The 19708-nt window shown below is 41.3% G+C and overlaps 1 protein-coding gene across 1 annotated transcript in view; it reads left to right on the top strand.

Moving 5' to 3' along the window:
* Window positions 1-19708, top strand: part of LOC110489301 (voltage-dependent calcium channel gamma-7 subunit) — a 37489-nt gene that overhangs the window by 4747 nt on the left and 13034 nt on the right. The window contains exons 2-3 of the mRNA XM_036971316.1: window positions 4227-4422; window positions 9599-9688. Of these exons, the coding sequence (XP_036827211.1) occupies window positions 4233-4422; window positions 9599-9688 (280 nt within the window). The 5' untranslated portion in view covers window positions 4227-4232. The remainder of the gene's footprint in view (window positions 1-4226; window positions 4423-9598; window positions 9689-19708) is intronic.

Here is a 19708-nt window from a genome sequence, read left to right as displayed (position 1 = left end):
GAATTGTGGTTTATTCTGTTGGTTTTAACTATCAAGGGAATCTCATCCACCCCAATGCCCCATCTTAGAGAAACATACAGTGGCTTGCGAAAATATTCACACCCTTTGGCATTTTTCCCATTTTGTTGCCTTACAACCTGGAATTAAAATGTATTTTTTGGGGTGTTCGTATCATTTGTTTTACACAACATGCCTACCACTTTGAAGATGCTAAATATGTTTGGGGTGAAACAAACAAGAAATAAGACAAAAAAACAGAAAACTTGAGCGTGCATAACTATTCACCCCCCCGAAGTCAATACTTTTTAGAGCCACCTTTTGCAGCAATTACAGCTGCAAATCTTTTGGGGTATATCTCTATAAGTTTGGCACATCTAGCCACTGGGACTTTTGGCCATTCTTCAAGGCAAAACTGCTCCATCTCCTTCAAGTTGGATGGGTTCTGCTGGTGTACAACAATCTTTAAGTGATACCACAGATTCTCAATTGGGTTGAGGTCTGGGCTTTGACTAGGCCATTCCAAGACATTTAAATGTTTCCCCTTAAATCACTTGAGTGTTGCTTTAGCAGTATGCTTAGGGTCATTGTCCTGCTGGAAGGTGAACCTCCGTCCCAGTCTCAAATCTCCTGAAGACTGAAACAGGTTTCCCTCAAGAATTTCCCTGTATTTAGTGCCATCCATCATTCTTTCAATTCTGACCAGTTTCCCAGTCCCTGCCGATGGAAAAACATACCCACAGCATGATGCTGCCACCACCATGCTTCACTGTGGGGATGGTGTTCTCGGGGTGATGAGAGGTGTTGGGTTTGCGCCAGACATAGCGTTTTCCTTGATGTCCAAAAAGATCCATTTTAGTCTCATCTAACCAGAGTACCATCTTCCATATGTTTGGGGAGTCTCCCACATGCCCTTTGGCAAACATCAAACGTGTTTGCTTATTTTTTTCTTTAAGCAATGGATTTTTTCTGGCCACTCTTCTGTAAAGCCCAGCTCTGTGGAGTGTACAGCTTAAAGTGGTCCTATGGACAGATACTCCAATCTCCGCCGTGGAGCTTTGCAGCTCCTTCAGGGTTATCTTTGGTCTCTTTGTTGCCTCTCTGATTAATGCCCTCCTTGCCTCGTCTGTTAGTTTTGGTAGGCCGCCCTCTCTTGGCAGGTTTGTTGTGGTGCCATATTCTTTCAATTTTTAAATAAAGGATTTAATGGTGCTCCGTGGGATGTTCAAAGTTGTGGATGTTATTTTAGAACCCAAACCTGATCTGTACTTCTCCACAACTTTGTCCCTGACCTGTTTGGTGAGCTCCTTGGTCTTCATGGTGCTGCTTGCTTAGTGGTGCTCCTTGCTTAGTGCTGTTGCAGACTCTGGGGTCTTTCAGAACAGGTGTGTATATATACTGAGATCATGTGACAGATCATGTGACACTTAGATTGCACCCAGGTGGACTTTATTTAACAAATTACGTGACTTCTGAAGGTAATTGGTTGCACCAGATCTTATTTAGGGGCTTCATATCAAAGGGGGTGAATACATATGCACGTACCACTTAATGTTTATATTTGTATTTATTTTTTGAAACAAGTCATTTCTTTCATTTCACTTCACCAATTTGAACTATTTTGTGTATGTCCATTACATGAAATCCAAATAAAAATCAATTTAAATTACAGGTTGTAATGCAACAAAATAGGATGCCAAGGAAGGTGAATACTTTTGGAAGGCACTGTAGGTCTCTTCATGTTACTGAAACCAAGTGTGTTTCAAGGGAATGATGAATCAAGGGAATTGTTCTTTCTCATATCTTCAAAATGTTAGCGCACACAATGAATGACCCATGAGGGATTGACCCTGGCCACGTTCCATGCCTCTTACTCAATGTACTCTGTACTTAATGTGTTCCATCCATAAGGCCAGGTGGTATATATTACCCTATCCACACATTGTGCCGTCCCGAACAAACTGTGCTGGCTTGGATATTGTCTTTTCATATTGTGCTTTTCAGAACGTTTCCAACAACTATTGTAGTTTTGGCTTGGCTCGGTTGCTCAGTAGTGTGAAAAGCCCCTAAGTCTAAAGGGAATTGGACGTTTTACTACAAAAGATCAAAGTATCTGTTTGAGACTGCGGTCTTCACTCTCTCTGGCTGCCATGTCTAACACGCACAGTCCACATTGTTTATACAGGAGAAGCCTCTTCTCAGTTCCCATTCAAATTCATCTTCACATTCTGTTTGACCTTGCAGACACAAGTATGTGTCATACACAAATACTGAGCACCACGGATGCTAACAGTTGGACCTCCTATCCACCTCCTCCTCTATCCTATCGTCGGTGGTTGCCTTGAGGGAATCTTGACACGTACACAGTCCCCCCCGTTACCCTCGGTCACTCTCTCCTTGAGGTGACAATGTTTATTCAACGACTTTCTGAAGGTCTGGGTTGACTGGGTTCACGCGAGGTAGGTAGTCCGGGGATGCTTTTTACCATATCAAATATTTGTAACTGGTGAGTCATCATGAGTGAGACAAATCCATTGTGACATTGCTGAATGTGCACTGCTGCATCTCAAAGCAGTGATGAGGTCATTCGTTCGGCACCACGGTAGCTCTCCTCCTCCCCGTGCAGGTTTTTCTTTTTTTCTTTCTTCTCACCAGTGAAGCATTTGAGTGAGAAAAAGCCACACAGTTATCAGTGGAGGAGCCTCACCTCTAATTTGCTGCACGCTGCACGCTGCTCTGTGATGGTGAGGTCATTTCCACTCACTGTCACAGCGGGCTGGGCAGTCATGTGGTCCCTGTGTTGATTTTATCGCTGGTTATGTATTCACTGTTACACTATACCTATAGCCTAGTTAAACCAGACTGAATCACCATTGAGTGCAGCATTCACCCTGGTTTAACCAAGCTAGTATTTGTTTTATTTTTTTAATTTATTTTTATTTCACCTTCATTTAACCAGGTAGGCAAGTTGAGAACAAGGTCTCATTTACAATTGCGACCTGGCCAAGATAAAGCAAAGCAGTTCGACACATACAACGACACAGTGTTACACATGGAGTAAAACAAACATACAGTCAATAATACAGTATAAACAAGTCTATATACGATGTGAGCAAATGAAGTGAGATAAGGGAGGTAAAGGCAAAAAAGGCCATGGTGGCAAAGTAAATACAATATAGCAAGTAAAACACTGGAATGGTAGATTTGCAGTGGAAGAATGTGCAAAGTAGAAATAAAAATAATGGGGTGCAAAGGAGCAAAATAAATAAATAAAAATAAATACAGTAGGGAAAGAGGTAGTTGTTTGGGCTAAATTATAGGTGGACTATGTACAGGTGCAGTAATCTGTGAGCTGCTCTGACAGTTGGTGCTTAAAGCTAGTGAGGGAGATAAGTGTTTCCAGTTTCAGAGATTTTTGTAGTTCGTTCCAGTCATTGGCAGCAGAGAACTGGAAAGGGAGGCGGCCAAAGAAATAATTGGTTTTTGGGGTGACCAGAGAGATATACCTGCTGGAGCGTGTGCTACAGGTGGGTGACGCTATGGTGACCAGCGAGCTGAGATAAGGGGGGACTTTACCTAGCAGTGTCTTGTAGATGACATGGAGCCAGTGGGTTTGGCGACGAGTATGAAGAGAGGGCCAGCCGACGAGAGCGTACAGGTCACAATGGTGGGTAGTATATATATTTGGTGACTTTGGTGACAAAATGGATGGCACTGTGATAGACTGCATCCAATTTGTTGAGTAGGGTATTGGAGGCTATTTTGTAAATGACATCGCCGAAGTCGAGGATCGGTAGGATGGTCAGTTTTACAAGGGTATGTTTGTTATGTATGTTTTATTTACCGGATAGGTACCAGTAGTTACCGTATGTAGCCACACTGGTGGATAAGCCTCCACTTCCCTCAGTCTTTGCTATTTTAAGGTGAGTTGAAGACAGAACAACGAGGTGATGCTGGTTAATTATCTTCAATTAAATGTGATAGAAGGGATCTTTCAGCCACTTGGAGAAGTTTTCTCTTCATTTTTCTCAACGCTAGAGTGGTTCCTCCACTGTAAGTTTGTCTCTGTTGAGCTATCCTGAGGAGAAAACCCACCAGGGGAGAGGTCAACGCCATTTCAACCAGGGTTTCCATTCATATACTGAATTAGCTGAACTGAAATAGACTCAACCCTCAACCTCACCTGTCCTCTCACCTCCTCTCGCCTCTTTCTTATCCTCTCTCCTCAGACGAGTATGTTTAGCACGCGGGCACTCACGCTCCTGTCCTCGGTGTTTGGGGCGTGCGGCCTGCTCCTGGTAGGCGTGGCTGTGTCCACAGACTACTGGCTGCTGATGGAGGAAGGTGTCATTCTGCAGCAGAACCAGAGCATGGAGGTCAGGATGGCCCTGCACTCCGGCATGTGGAGGGTCTGCTTCGTGGCAGGTATGCCGAAAAATACACATTTAGTTTATATGTACAGAGGCATGCATAAACATATAGTATACATATATACACATAATGCTTTGTGGCAGGTTTTGTGTGAGGAAAGCAATACGGATCAACAGTAGTTCATATGTACAGAAGCACATCTACACATACATTACTGTAATGCTTTGTGGCAGGTACTGGAATAAACATAGTCTATGTTTCAGATTTCATTCCTTAACACACACACACACATATTATTGTTACCCCATTGTCTTACGTCAGATTGCGTCACTCATATGCGATGCCCATCCCTCAACGGTTGTCACTAGTTACCACAGCCATAAAGTCAAATTGGCTATATCGTAAAAATTTATGAAAATAAAATTGAGCTTTTTGCTCTTAATTTAAGTTTAGGGTTAGGCATAATGTTATCTGTGTGGTTAAGAAGTGTAGCACTGAGTGTACAAAACTTTCCATTACACAGACTGACCAGGTGAAATCTATGATCCCATATTGATGTCACCCGTTAAATCCCCTTAAATCAGTGTAGATGAAGGGGAGAAGACTGGGTAAAGAAGGATATTTGAACCTTGAGACAATTAAGACATGGATTGTGTGTGTGCCATTCAGAGGGTGAATGGGGAAGACAAAAGATGTAAGTACCTTTGAGGTACACTGGTTTGAGTGTGTCAAGAACTGCAGCGTTGCTGTGTTTTTCACGCTCAACAGTTTCCCGTGTGTATCAAGAATGGTCCACCACCCAAAATACATCCAGCCAACTTGACACAACTGTGGGAAGCATTGGAGTCAACATGGGCCAGCATCCCTGTGGAACGCTTTCGACCTCAAATAATTGAGGCTGTTCTGAGGGCAAAAGGGGGTGCAACACAATATTATAAAGGTATTCCTAATGTTTTGTACACTCAGTGTATAATTAAGCTATAAAGCACCAGGGGGTGTGGTGCATATGGCCAATATACCATGGCAAAGAGCTGTTCTTAGGCAGAGGCAATGTGGAGCAGCCCTGCGCGCCAGGTAGTCGAAGTGTTCCCATTTTTAACCATTTGATGTGTCTGAAGGTAAACTCTGCCTACCCGGTGGCCTGGAGACCTGAGCAAGTGCACCTATAGGCCCACCACTGGCCAATCAGATAGCTCAGATCACCGTGTCTGTCGTATTACGTCATTGGTCTGAAGCTTCCACAAGCCCACGGCGCAGTTGATAGTCGACTCTAGTGTGAAGTTTTAAATCTTTAAAAACCAAGACTAGCAAGAAAGAACCACTGTTTTTATGAATGTTTAATATTTTATTCATCACTGTCACACTGTCACTTTTTTCAACACATTTATAGGGCCATAAAACATCCTCTCCCTATCCACTCGCTCTTGTGTCTTTTTCATATCGAGGAATATTTCACTTTCTCTGGTCAGATCAGTTACAACATGAATTGATGCATGAGTCAGAAATAATGTGTGAATCGAGTTTGGCAATCAGCTCGAAGAAGGTGTCCCCTTTTTGGTCAGTCAGCACTCAGCGGAGGGAGAGCTGAGGGAAGGTGAGAGGCAGCCGCTCCGCTGCTCTCTCTCTCTCTCTCTCTCTCGCTCTCCCTCCACTGAGACTGACCATCAGATGCACCATCAGTCCAGTAAAAAATATATATTTTCATTCATGCCTCACAAGTAATACACAAATGATCTATTACCAGTGTGATGATAATTGGCAGGGCAATTCAATAATAGCCAATATGCAGTGATAATTGATTGAGCCTGTAGCCTTTGGCACAAAGCTCATTGCTACAGAACAGTTTTTAATTGGTTAATGTTGAATAGGCTTACATTTTTTAAGACATGTTTGAAGAAAAATCTGAGCAATAGATCTCTGCCTACATTTTGATTCAGAAAGTGATCTCGGCTCAGAAAAGGTTGTTTGACCGCTGAGAGAGGGCACCTCGAAGTGATTCCATACATACTGGACTGATGGCAGATTTTAGGAACGGAATATGGAATATGTGGGGTCTGCACGTTGCGGTAACGTTGTGACTCTGGGGGAGTTTTATACATGGCCTGCCTAGTGGGGGCTAAACTGAAATGCAACACTTCGGCCAAGGATCCGACAACGGATCTGGTGGCATTTCTGAGAAGCCCTTGGAGCCAGACTTTCTTTGGATGGGTGCATTGTTGATTTTGCTCAATGGGATTTTTTTCCCCTTTCTTTTAGGATCATTGTTATCACCGTTCAATATTTTCTTCCTACGTTTCTGAATGGATTTTTTGTTATTTCTTTCTAGCTGGCAAAATAAGTGAGCTAGATTTTTTGGTGTGTGCTGCCATGTCAATAACTTAGCTAAGTTTGTTACTGGATGGGCTAGTGAATATCCTAAACCCAGCTAGCTAAACAGATAGCCGGAAGTTAAAACCAGGTAGAGGGAGAGGAGAGTTCACTCTCTGTTTCATCTGCTGCTGGTTTGATAAAGCTAACTCGGATACATTTTTCCACATGTAATTGATGAAATTAGATTTGTATTATATAAAGAGTGTAATTGTTTCAATATGTTGTGAATTATTGTAGAAAAATCCCCACAGTCGTTTTCCATACTACAAATGTAAGTGCCACTTGGTGTGCACCAGATTACCACCTACAGGCAGAGTTTTTTACGTTCTGAGCTTTTCAGCAGTGTTCATGGTTTTTATATGCGGGGAGCATAAATGTTACGATTCTAAACTAAGACATTTAAAAAAAAGTTAGAACTCATGTATATTAGTTAACATACAGCATTAACTACAAAAATATCTGATAGGGCTACCTGGACTATAAGAAGAGAAATTGTTGAAATAAACTGAGTTTAGCCATAATTATGACTTTGTGGCTATGGTAACTAGTGAAGATCTCTCAACCGATCTGTCTTAGTAGATCGGTACTACCACCAAGTAGTACCACTCTAGAGTGGGGTTCAACAGGGTCAGGCTCCAGCAAAAATGTCTACTTCCTAGCTAACTAGCTAGTGTTCATGTAGTGACATAATGCTTATAGTGATGTAATGCTAGTGGGCGTGGCATGTAATGATGTAATACTAATGGGCTTCGTACTGTTACAAGTACCCTCAATGGCAGTGGGTGTGGAGTGTAGTGGACACAGCGTGTAGTGGGTACGGCGTGTAGTTACTGCAGTCCGCAGATAGATATTTAAGTGATAATGCCAGAGAAGCCGGTGTTTGGAGGACATATTGGCACTGGTGTTGTTAGGCCCGAGACGAAGTCGAAGGTCGGCAAACCGTACCAATATATTTTCCAAACACCGGCTTCTCGGGCATTATCACTTTATACAATATACAATATAATTATCACTTTAAACAATGGTTACCAACATAATCAAATAATGATTGACATATTTTCATTAAAAAAAAATATTTGGATTAATTTTTCATACTATTTCATCCTTCCACAATATATAGTCTCGAAACAAATCTAGGCTTGTCACCCAAGCCGGCTTGTCGTTCGTTCTATTGGTTTGGTTGCCAGAGATGCTACCCAGTCCTTCAGTCTTTTTGTTCTGTATCTACAGACGCGACCCAGTCGTTCGTTCTAAATGTTCCATTGCTATACTGCCTGGCAACATTCTTATCCCTTGCTTGCTAACTAGCCAACTATGGCTAACTTACAGTCACGTCAAACGGTGCAGACAGAATAACAACAGCAGCTGCATTTGTTTAAGCTGTTTTCTCGTGACATTTATTTGGACACATCCATAATGAGCTAATGAAGCACAATTTCGCCTGGCATAGAAAATGTGCTTCAGAGGAGCTAGCCAACAACACAAACTGAAGCTGGAAAGACTGAAAACTAGCTGCACTTCGTTTCGTTTGATCTTTTTTTCAATTCACATTTCTTTGTATATATCCATACAAATAATGCCAGCTGATTCATGATTTCGACTGGCTGAGAAATGCTGCCTGCCTCTCTCCCGACCGCTACACATTCATTACTATGGGACAGGTGGATTTCGATTTTGAATATTGAAACAATGTTGCAAATGTTGGAGAGACAGACAGCAAGGTCTATACAAATCTCCACAGTTGAAAACTAAATGTTAGTCTAAAAGAAATGTGAGATAATGTCTAGATGCTTTTTATAGTGGAGATCAAGTTTGTAACTTCCCTGGCTGGGCTGATGAGACAGTGGATTGCTCAGTCAGATGGAACAGAGTAAATAGGCATTTTAACGTCATAGATTTAACCGGTGGTAACTTGTGGAATAGACACCGGCTGGAATGTGCTTTTAACCAATCAGCATTCAGGATTAGACCCACCCGTTGTATAACATTGGACAGATCAGTGCACGCGGAATCAACGCGCTATCTGACGTAAGACAATGATTGTTACCCATGACTCAGAGACTTTAGTCTGTTAAGGTCGAAGGGAAGGCTTAAGGAAAAATGTACACACACACACACACACACACACACACACACACACACACACACACACACACACACACACACACACATGCCCCTCTAGCCAGGGTTATATTGGTGGCCCTCCAGGGGAATGGCATTGTTTGTGCTGGTGCCTGGTACACAAGGTGAAAGGTGAAAGATGCTGCTGTCGTGTGGAATGTGGCTTTCCTCACTGACTGTTCACCTCTGTGCCACTCTGATTAAGTGTCCCCCTCTCTGTCCAAATTCCAGGTTAATGACTTCTTCTCCATTCCACCCCTTGTGTCTCTTCTGCTCATCCACTATAAACCTTGATTTCCACTCTCCCTCTGGGCCTATTCTCTCTCTCTCCCCCTCTCTTTCTCTCTCTCTCTCTCTCTCCCCCTCTCTTTCTCTCTCTCTCTCTCTCTCTCTCTCTCCCTCTCTTTCTCTCTCTCTCTCCCTCTCTCTCTCTCTTGCTCTCTCTCTCTCTCCCCCATCTCTCTTTCTCTCTCTCTCTCTTTCTCTCTCTCTCTCTTCCCCTCTCTTTCTTTCTCTCTCGCTCTCTCTCTCTCTCTCCCCCTCTCTTTCTCTCTCTCTCTCCCTCTCTCTCTCTCTCTCTCTCTCTCTCTCCCCCTCTCTCTCTCTCTCTCTCTCTTTCTCTCTCTCTCTTCCCCTCTCTTTCTTTCTCTCTCGCTCTCGCTCTCTTTCCCTCTCTCTCTCTCCCCCTCCCGTTCTCTCTCTCTCTCTCTCTCTCTCTCTCTCTCTCTCTCTCTCACAGGACCTGAAAAGGGGAGATGTGTAGCATCAGAGTACTTCACCACTGAAGCTGAGATAGATATTGTGACCGAAAACACTGCAAATATACTGAGTAAGTGATGACACCTGACCACAGTGAGAAATGTAGAGGAAAATAACCCCTGCATGTCATTGTGTCATTTCTTTATGCACCAAAAGGCTCTACCCAGGAAACATGATGAGGCAAAATAGGAGGGGGGGGGGGGGGGGGGGGGTCACACAAAAAAAAGTAACAGTCAGTATCTGGTGTGGCTACCAGCTGCATTAAGTACTGCAGTGCATCTCCTCCTCATGGACACTCACCAGATTTGCCAGTTCTTGCTGTGAGATGTTACCCCACTCTTCCACCAAGGCATCTGCAAGTTCCCAGACATTTCTGGGGGGAATGGCCCTAGCCCTCACCCTCTGATCTAACAGGTCCCAGACGTGCTCAATGGGATTGAGATCTGGGCTCTTCACTGGCCATGGCAGAACACTGGCATTCCTGTCTTGCAGGAAATCACGCACAGAACGAGCAGTATGGCTGGTGGCATTGTCATGCTGGAGGGTTATGTCAAGATGAGCCTGCAGGAAGTGTACCACATGAGGGAGGAGGATGTCTTCCCTGTAACGCACAGCATTACCATTGCCTGCAATGAGAACAAGCTCAGCCCGATGATGCTGTGACACACCGCCCCAGGCCATGACAGACCCTCCACCTCCAAATCGATCCCGCTCCAGAGTACAGGCCTCGGTGTAACGCTCATTCCTTCGACGATAAACGCGAATCTGACCATCACCCCCGGTAAGACAAAACCGCGACTCGTCAGTGAAGAGCACTTTTTGCCAGTCATGTCTGGTCCAGCGAATGTGGGTTTGTGCCCACGTTGTGTGCGACGTTGTTGCCGATGATGTCTGGTGAGGACCTGCCTTACAACAGGCCTACAAGCCCTCACTCAGTCCAGCCTCTCTCAGCCTATTGCGGACAGTCTGAGCACTGATGGAGGGATTATGCATTCCTGGTGTAACTTGGGCAGTTGTTGTTGCCATCCTCTACCTGTCCCGCAGGTGTGATGTTCGGATGTACCGATCCTGTGCAGGTGTTGTTACACATGGTCTGCCACTGCGAGGATGATCAGCTGTCCATCCTGTCTCCCTGTAGCGCTGTCTTAGGCGTCTAACACTCATTACAATTTATTGCCTTGGCCACATCTTCAGTCCTCATGCCTCCTTGAGGCATGCATAAGGCACGTTCACGCAGATGAGCAGGGACCCTGGGCATCTTCTTTTTTTGTGTTTTTCAGAGTCAGTAGATAGGCCTCTTTAGTGTGACCTTAATTGCCTACCGTCTGTAAGCTGTATGTGTCTTAACGACCATTCCACAGGCGTATGTTCATTAATTGTTTATGGTTCATTGAAAAAGCATGGGAAACAGTGTTTAAACCCTTTGCAATGAAGATCTGTGAAGTTATTTGGATTTTTGCGAATTATCTTTGAAAGACATCGTCCTGAAAAAGGGACGTTTCTTTTTTTGCTGAATTTATTTGAATTATTTAAGATGTGGAAACTTGGAAAACCTTATAAACTGTACAACATTGTGGCCCAAAAGTGGACTGTATAGACCACAATGGAACCTGACACACTAGGACAAAGGACATTGACTTTACTACAGTAAATTGTTCTATAAAGCATGCTGCAGGCTGAACAAACTGTAGGGAATGATAAACATTTTCTCTTGGGAATGAATGTTACTTAATCGTAATTATATATGATTTCCTTTCTTTGTGATTGACAAGTGATACAATTGAATTAGGATGGTGGGGGCTGATATTAAATAAAGCATGTATTTCTGTACACAATTGCTCCCAATCCCAAGTCAACCTGTGTAACTACTTCATAAAGACTTTATAGTCATGTAAGAAAGGAAGGAAGTGAAGCAGATGACAATCTTTTTCTGTATAATTCATGTGTTCCCTCATTTGAATTAATAACACATTATTATTTACAATGACAGCAAGAGGCAAAAGGCCTCCTGTGGGGCAGGGGGCGAAGATTAAAAGTGTATGACAAGACAGACAACACACGGAAGACACTTGGCAACAGCACAGATACATCAGCAGACAGTGGAGATAAAGCACATCACGACAGGAGAGACACCACCACAGTACATGACGGGAGACCTATGGCCAACAGCTGTAACATAACAGCTACAGCATAACAGCTACAACATAACAGCTACAACATCACAGCTACAGCATAACAGCTCTAACATAACAGCTACAGCATAACAGCAATAACATAACAGCTACAGCATAACAGCTGCAACATTACAGCTACAACATAACAGCTACAGCATAACAGCTGCAACATAACAGCTACAGCATAACAGCTACAACATAACAGCTGCAGCATACCAGCTACAACATAACAGCTACAGCATAACATCTACAACATAACATCTACAGCATACCAGCTACAGCATAACAGCTACAGCTTAACAGCTACAGCATAACAGCTACAGCATAACAGCTACAGCTATGACAGAACAGCAACAGTATAACAGCTACAACATAACAGCTACAGCATACCGGCTACAACATAACAGCTACAGCATAACATCTACAACATAACATCTAGAGGAAACAGCTACAACATAACAGCTACAGCATAACAGCTCTAACATAACAGCTACAGCATAACAGCAATAACATAACAGCTACAGCATAACAGCTGCAACATTACAGCTACAACATAACAGCTACAGCATAACAGCTGCAACATAACAGCTACAGCATAACAGCTACAACATAACAGCTGCAGCATACCAGCTACAACATAACAGCTACAGCATAACATCTACAACATAACATCTACAGCATACCAGCTACAGCATAACAGCTACAGCTTAACAGCTACAGCATAACAGCTACAGCATAACAGCTACAGCTATGACAGAACAGCAACAGTATAACAGCTACAACATAACAGCTACAGCATACCGGCTACAACATAACAGCTACAGCATAACATCTACAACATAACATCTAGAGGAAACAGCTACAACATAACAGCTACAACATAACAGCTACAGCATAACAGCTACAACATAACAGCTACAGCATAACATCTACAACACAACATCTACAGCATAACAGCTACAGCATTACAGCTACAACATAACATCTACAGCATAACAGCTACAACATAACAGCTACAACATAACAGCTACAGCATACCAGCTACAACATAACAGCTACAGCATACCAGCTACAACATAACAGCTACAGCATAACAGCTACAACATAACATCTACAGCATAACAGCTACAACATAACAGCTAAAACATAACAGCTACAACATAACAGCTGTAACATAACAGCTACAGCATAACAGCTGCAACATTACAGCTACAGCATAACAGCTACAACATAACAGCTACAGCATACCAGCTACAGCATTACATATACGCCAGAACAGCAACAGTATAACAGCTACAACATAACAGCTACAGCATACCAGCTACAACATTACAGCTACAGCATAACATCTACAGTATAACAGCTACAACATAAAAGCTACAGCATAACAGCTAAAACATAACAGCTACAGCATAACAGCTAAAACATAACAGCTACAACATAACAGCTAAAACATAACAGCTACAGCATAACAGCTGTAACATAACAGCTACAGCATAACAGCTGCAACATTACAGCTACAGCATAACAGCTGTAAAATAACAGCTACAGCATAACAGCTGCAACATTACAGCAACAGTATAACAGCTACAACATAACAGCTACAGCATACCAGCTACAACATAACAGCTACAGCATAACATCTACAACATAACATCTACAACATAACATCTACAGTATAACAGCTACAGCATAACAGCTACAACATAACAGCTACAGCATACCAGCTACAACATAACAGCTACAGCATAACAGCTACAACATAACATCTACAACATAACAGCTACAGCATAACAGCTACAACATAACAGCTACAGCATAACAGCTAAAACATAACAGCTAAAACATAACAGCTACAGCATAACAGCTGTAACATAACAGCTACAGCATAACAGCTACAACAGCTACAGCATAACAGCTACAGCTTAACAGCTACAGCATAACAGCTACAACATAACAGCTACAGTATAACAGCTACAGCATAACAGCTACAGCATAACAGCTACAACATAACAGCTACAGCATACCAGCTACAACATAACAGCTACAGCATAACATGTACAACATAACATCTACAGTATAACAGCTACAGCATAACAGCTACAGCATAACAGCTACAACATAACAGCTACAGCATTCCAGCTACAACATAACAGCTACAGCATAACAGCTACAACATAATATCTACAACATAACAGCTACAGCATTAGAGCTACAACATAACAGCTACAGAATAACAGCTACAGCATTACAGATACGACAGAACAGCAACAGTATAACAGCTACAACATAACAGCTACAGTATACCAGCTACAACATAACAGCTACAGCATAACAGCTACAACAGTACATCTACAGTATAACAGCTACAGCATAACAGCTACAACATAAAATCTACAACATAACAGCTACAGCATACATGCTAGAACATAACAAATACAGCATAACAGCTACAACATAACATCTACAGCATTACATCTACAACATAATAGATACAGCATACCAGCTACAACAAAACAGCTACAGCATTACAGATACAACATAACAGCTACAACATTACAGCTACAGCATTACAAGTTCAACATAACATAAACAGCATAACAGCTACATCATAAAAGCTACAGCTATAACATCTACCGCATAACAGGTACAGCATAACAGCTACAGCATAACATCTACAACATAACAGCTACGACATAGCAGCTAAAGCATAACAGCTACAACATAACATCTACAACATAACAGCTACTGCATCCCAGCTACAACATAACAGCTACAACATAACAGCTCCAGCATTACAGCTACAGCATTACAGATACAACATAACAGCTACAACATAACAGCTACAGCATTACAGATACAACATAACAGCTACAACATAACAGCTACAACATAACAGCTACAACGTATCAGCTACAACATATCAGCTACAACATAACAGCTACAGCATAACAGCTACAGCATAACAGCTACAACATAACATCTACAACATTACAGCTACAACATAACAGCTACAACATAACAGCGACAGCATTACAGCTACAACATAACACCTACAGCATAACATCTACAACATAACATCTACAGCATAACAGCTACAGCATTACAGCTACAGCATAACATCTACAGCATAACATCTACAACATAACATTTACAACATAACATCTACAGCATAACAGCTACAGCATAACAGTTACAGCATTACAGCTACAGCATTAGAGCTACAACATAACATCAACAGCATAACATCTACAACATAACAGCTACAACATAACAACTACAACAAAACATCTACAACATAACAGCTACAACATAGCAGCTACAGCATAACAGCTACAACATAACATCTACAGCATAACAGCTACAACATAACAGCTACAACATAACATCTACAGCATACCAGCTACAACATAACAGCTACAACATAACAGCTACAGCATTACAGCTAAAGCATTACAACAACAACATAACAGCAACAACATAACAGCTACAACATAACAGCTCCAGCATTACAGCTACAGCATTACATATACAACATAACAGCTACAACACAACAGCTACAACATAACAGCTACAGAATTACAGCTACAGCATTACAGCTTCAACATATCAGCTACAGCATAACAGCTACAGCATTACAGATACAACATAACAGCTACAACATAACAGCTACAGCATAACAGCTACAACATAACAGCTACTGCATTACAGCTACAACATAACAGCTACAACATAACAGCTACAGCATTACAGCTACAACATAACACCTACATCATAACATCTACAACATAACTTCTAGAGCATAACAGCTACAGCATTAGAGCAACAACATAGCATTTACTGCATAACAGCTACAGCATTAGAGCTAAAACATAACATCTACAGCATAACAGCTACAGCATTACAGCTACAACATAACATCTACAGCATAACATCTGCAGCATAACAGCTACAGCATTACAGCTACAACATAACAGCTACAGCATACCAGCTACAGCATTACATATACGCCAGAACAGCAACAGTATAACAGCTACAACATAACAGCTACAGCATACCAGCTACAACATTACAGCTACAGTATAACATCTACAGTATAACAGCTACAACATAACAGCTACAGCATAACAGCTAAAACATAACAGCTACAGCATAACAGCTAAAACATAACAGCTACAACATAACAGCTAAAACATAACAGCTACAGCATAACAGCTACAGCATAACAGCTGCAACATTACAGCTACAGCATAACAGCTGTAACATAACAGCTACAGCATAACAGCTGCAACATTACAGCAACAGTATAACAGCTACAACATAATAGCTACAGCATACCAGCTACAACATAACAGCTACAGCATAACATATACAACATAACATCTACAGTATAACAGCTACAGCATAACAGCTACAGCATAACAGCTACAACATAACAGCTACAGCATACAAGCTACAACATAACAGCTACAGCATAACAGCTACAACATAACATCTACAACATAACAGCTACAGCATAACAGCTACAACATAACAGCTACAGCATAACAGCTAAAACATAACAGCTACAGCATAACAGCTGTAACATAACAGCTACAGCATAACAGCTACAACACAACAGCTACAACATAACAGCTACAGCTTAACAGCTACAGCATAACAGCTACAGCATTACAGATACGACAGAACAGCAACAGTATAACAGCTACAACATAACAGCTACAGCATACCAGCTACAACATAACAGCTACAGCATAACATCTACAACATAACATCTACAGTATAACAGCTACAGCATAACAGCTACAGCATAACAGCTACAACATAACAGCTACAGCATTCCAGCTACAACATAACAGCTACAGCATAACAGCTACAACATAATATCTACAACATAACAGCTACAGCATTAGAGCTACAACATAACCGCTACAGCATAACAGCTACAGCATTACAGATACGACAGAACAGCAACAGTATAACAGCTACAACATAACAGCTACAGTATACCAGCTACAACATAACAGCTACAGCATAACAGCTACAACAGTACATCTACAGTATAACAGCTACAGCATAACAGCTACAACATAAAATCTACAACATAACAGCTACAGCATACATGCTAGAACATAACAAATACAGCATAACAGCTACAACATAACATCTACAGCATTACATCTACAACATAATAGATACAGCATACCAGCTACAACAAAACAGCTACAGCATTACAGATACAACATAACAGCTACAACATTACAGCTACAGCATTACAAGTTCAACATAACATAAACAGCATAACAGCTACATCATAAAAGCTACAACATAACATCTAGAGCATAGCAGCTACAACATAACATCTACAGCATAACAGCTACAACATTACAGCTACAACATAACATCTACAGCATACCAGCTACAGCATAACATCTACAACATAACTGCTACAGCATAACAGCTACAGCATTATAGCTACAGCATTACAACAGCAACATAACAGCAACAACATAACAGCTAGAACATAACAGCTCCAGCATAACAGCTCCAGCATTACAGCTCCAGCATAACAGCTACAACATAATAGCTCCAGCATAACAGCTACAGCATTACAGATACAACATAACAGCTACAACATAGCAGCTACAGCATTACAGCTACAACATATAGGCTACAGCATAACAGCTACAGCATTACATTAACAACATAACAGCTACAACATTACAGCTACAGCATTACAGCTAGCACATTACAGATACAACATAACATCTACAGCATTAGAGCTACAACATAGCATATACTGCATAACAGCTACAGAATTAGAGCTTCAACATAACATCAACAGCGTAACAGCTACATCATAACAGCTACAACATAACACCTAGAGCATAGCATCTACAACATGACATCTAGAGCATAACAGCTACAGCATTAGAGCTACAACATGCATCTACAGCATTAGAGCTTCAATATAACATCAACAGCATAACAGCTACAACATAACATCTACCGCATAACAGGTACAGCATAACAGCTACAGCATAACATCTACAACATAACATTTACAACATAACATCTACAGCATAACAGCTACAGCATAACAGTTACAGCATTACAGCTACAGCATTAGAGCTACAACATAACATCAACAGCATAACATCTACAACATAACAGCTACAACATAACAACTACAACAAAACATCTACAACATAACAGCTACAACATAGCAGCTACAGCATAACAGCTACAACATAACATCTACAGCATAACAGCTACAACATAACAGCTACAACATAACATCTACAGCATACCAGCTACAACATAACAGCTACAACATAACAGCTACAGCATTACAGCTAAAGCATTACAACAACAACATAACAGCAACAACATAACAGCTACAACATAACAGCTCCAGCATTACAGCTACAGCATTACATATACAACATAACAGCTACAACACAACAGCTACAACATAACAGCTACAGAATTACAGCTACAGCATTACAGCTTCAACATATCAGCTACAGCATAACAGCTACAGCATTACAGATACAACATAACAGCTACAACATAACAGCTACAGCATAACAGCTACAACATAACAGCTACTGCATTACAGCTACAACATAACAGCTACAACATAACAGCTACAGCATTACAGCTACAACATAACACCTACATCATAACATCTACAACATAACTTCTAGAGCATAACAGCTACAGCATTAGAGCAACAACATAGCATTTACTGCATAACAGCTACAGCATTAGAGCTAAAACATAACATCTACAGCATAACAGCTACAGCATTACAGCTACAACATAACATCTACAGCATAACATCTGCAGCATAACAGCTACAGCATTACAGCTACAACATAACAGCTACAGCATACCAGCTACAGCATTACATATACGCCAGAACAGCAACAGTATAACAGCTACAACATAACAGCTACAGCATACCAGCTACAACATTACAGCTACAGTATAACATCTACAGTATAACAGCTACAACATAACAGCTACAGCATAACAGCTAAAACATAACAGCTACAGCATAACAGCTAAAACATAACAGCTACAACATAACAGCTAAAACATAACAGCTACAGCATAACAGCTACAGCATAACAGCTGCAACATTACAGCTACAGCATAACAGCTGTAACATAACAGCTACAGCATAACAGCTGCAACATTACAGCAACAGTATAACAGCTACAACATAATAGCTACAGCATACCAGCTACAACATAACAGCTACAGCATAACATATACAACATAACATCTACAGTATAACAGCTACAGCATAACAGCTACAGCATAACAGCTACAACATAACAGCTACAGCATACAAGCTACAACATAACAGCTACAGCATAACAGCTACAACATAACATCTACAACATAACAGCTACAGCATAACAGCTACAACATAACAGCTACAGCATAACAGCTAAAACATAACAGCTACAGCATAACAGCTGTAACATAACAGCTACAGCATAACAGCTACAACACAACAGCTACAACATAACAGCTACAGCTTAACAGCTACAGCATAACAGCTACAGCATTACAGATACGACAGAACAGCAACAGTATAACAGCTACAACATAACAGCTACAGCATACCAGCTACAACATAACAGCTACAGCATAACATCTACAACATAACATCTACAGTATAACAGCTACAGCATAACAGCTACAGCATAACAGCTACAACATAACAGCTACAGCATTCCAGCTACAACATAACAGCTACAGCATAACAGCTACAACATAATATCTACAACATAACAGCTACAGCATTAGAGCTACAACATAACCGCTACAGCATAACAGCTACAGCATTACAGATACGACAGAACAGCAACAGTATAACAGCTACAACATAACAGCTACAG

The sequence above is a fragment of the Oncorhynchus mykiss genome, chromosome 32, assembly GCF_013265735.2.
Source record: "Oncorhynchus mykiss isolate Arlee chromosome 32, USDA_OmykA_1.1, whole genome shotgun sequence".
NCBI lineage: Eukaryota > Metazoa > Chordata > Actinopteri > Salmoniformes > Salmonidae > Oncorhynchus > Oncorhynchus mykiss.
This window is presented reverse-complemented; position numbering and strand designations above follow the sequence as displayed.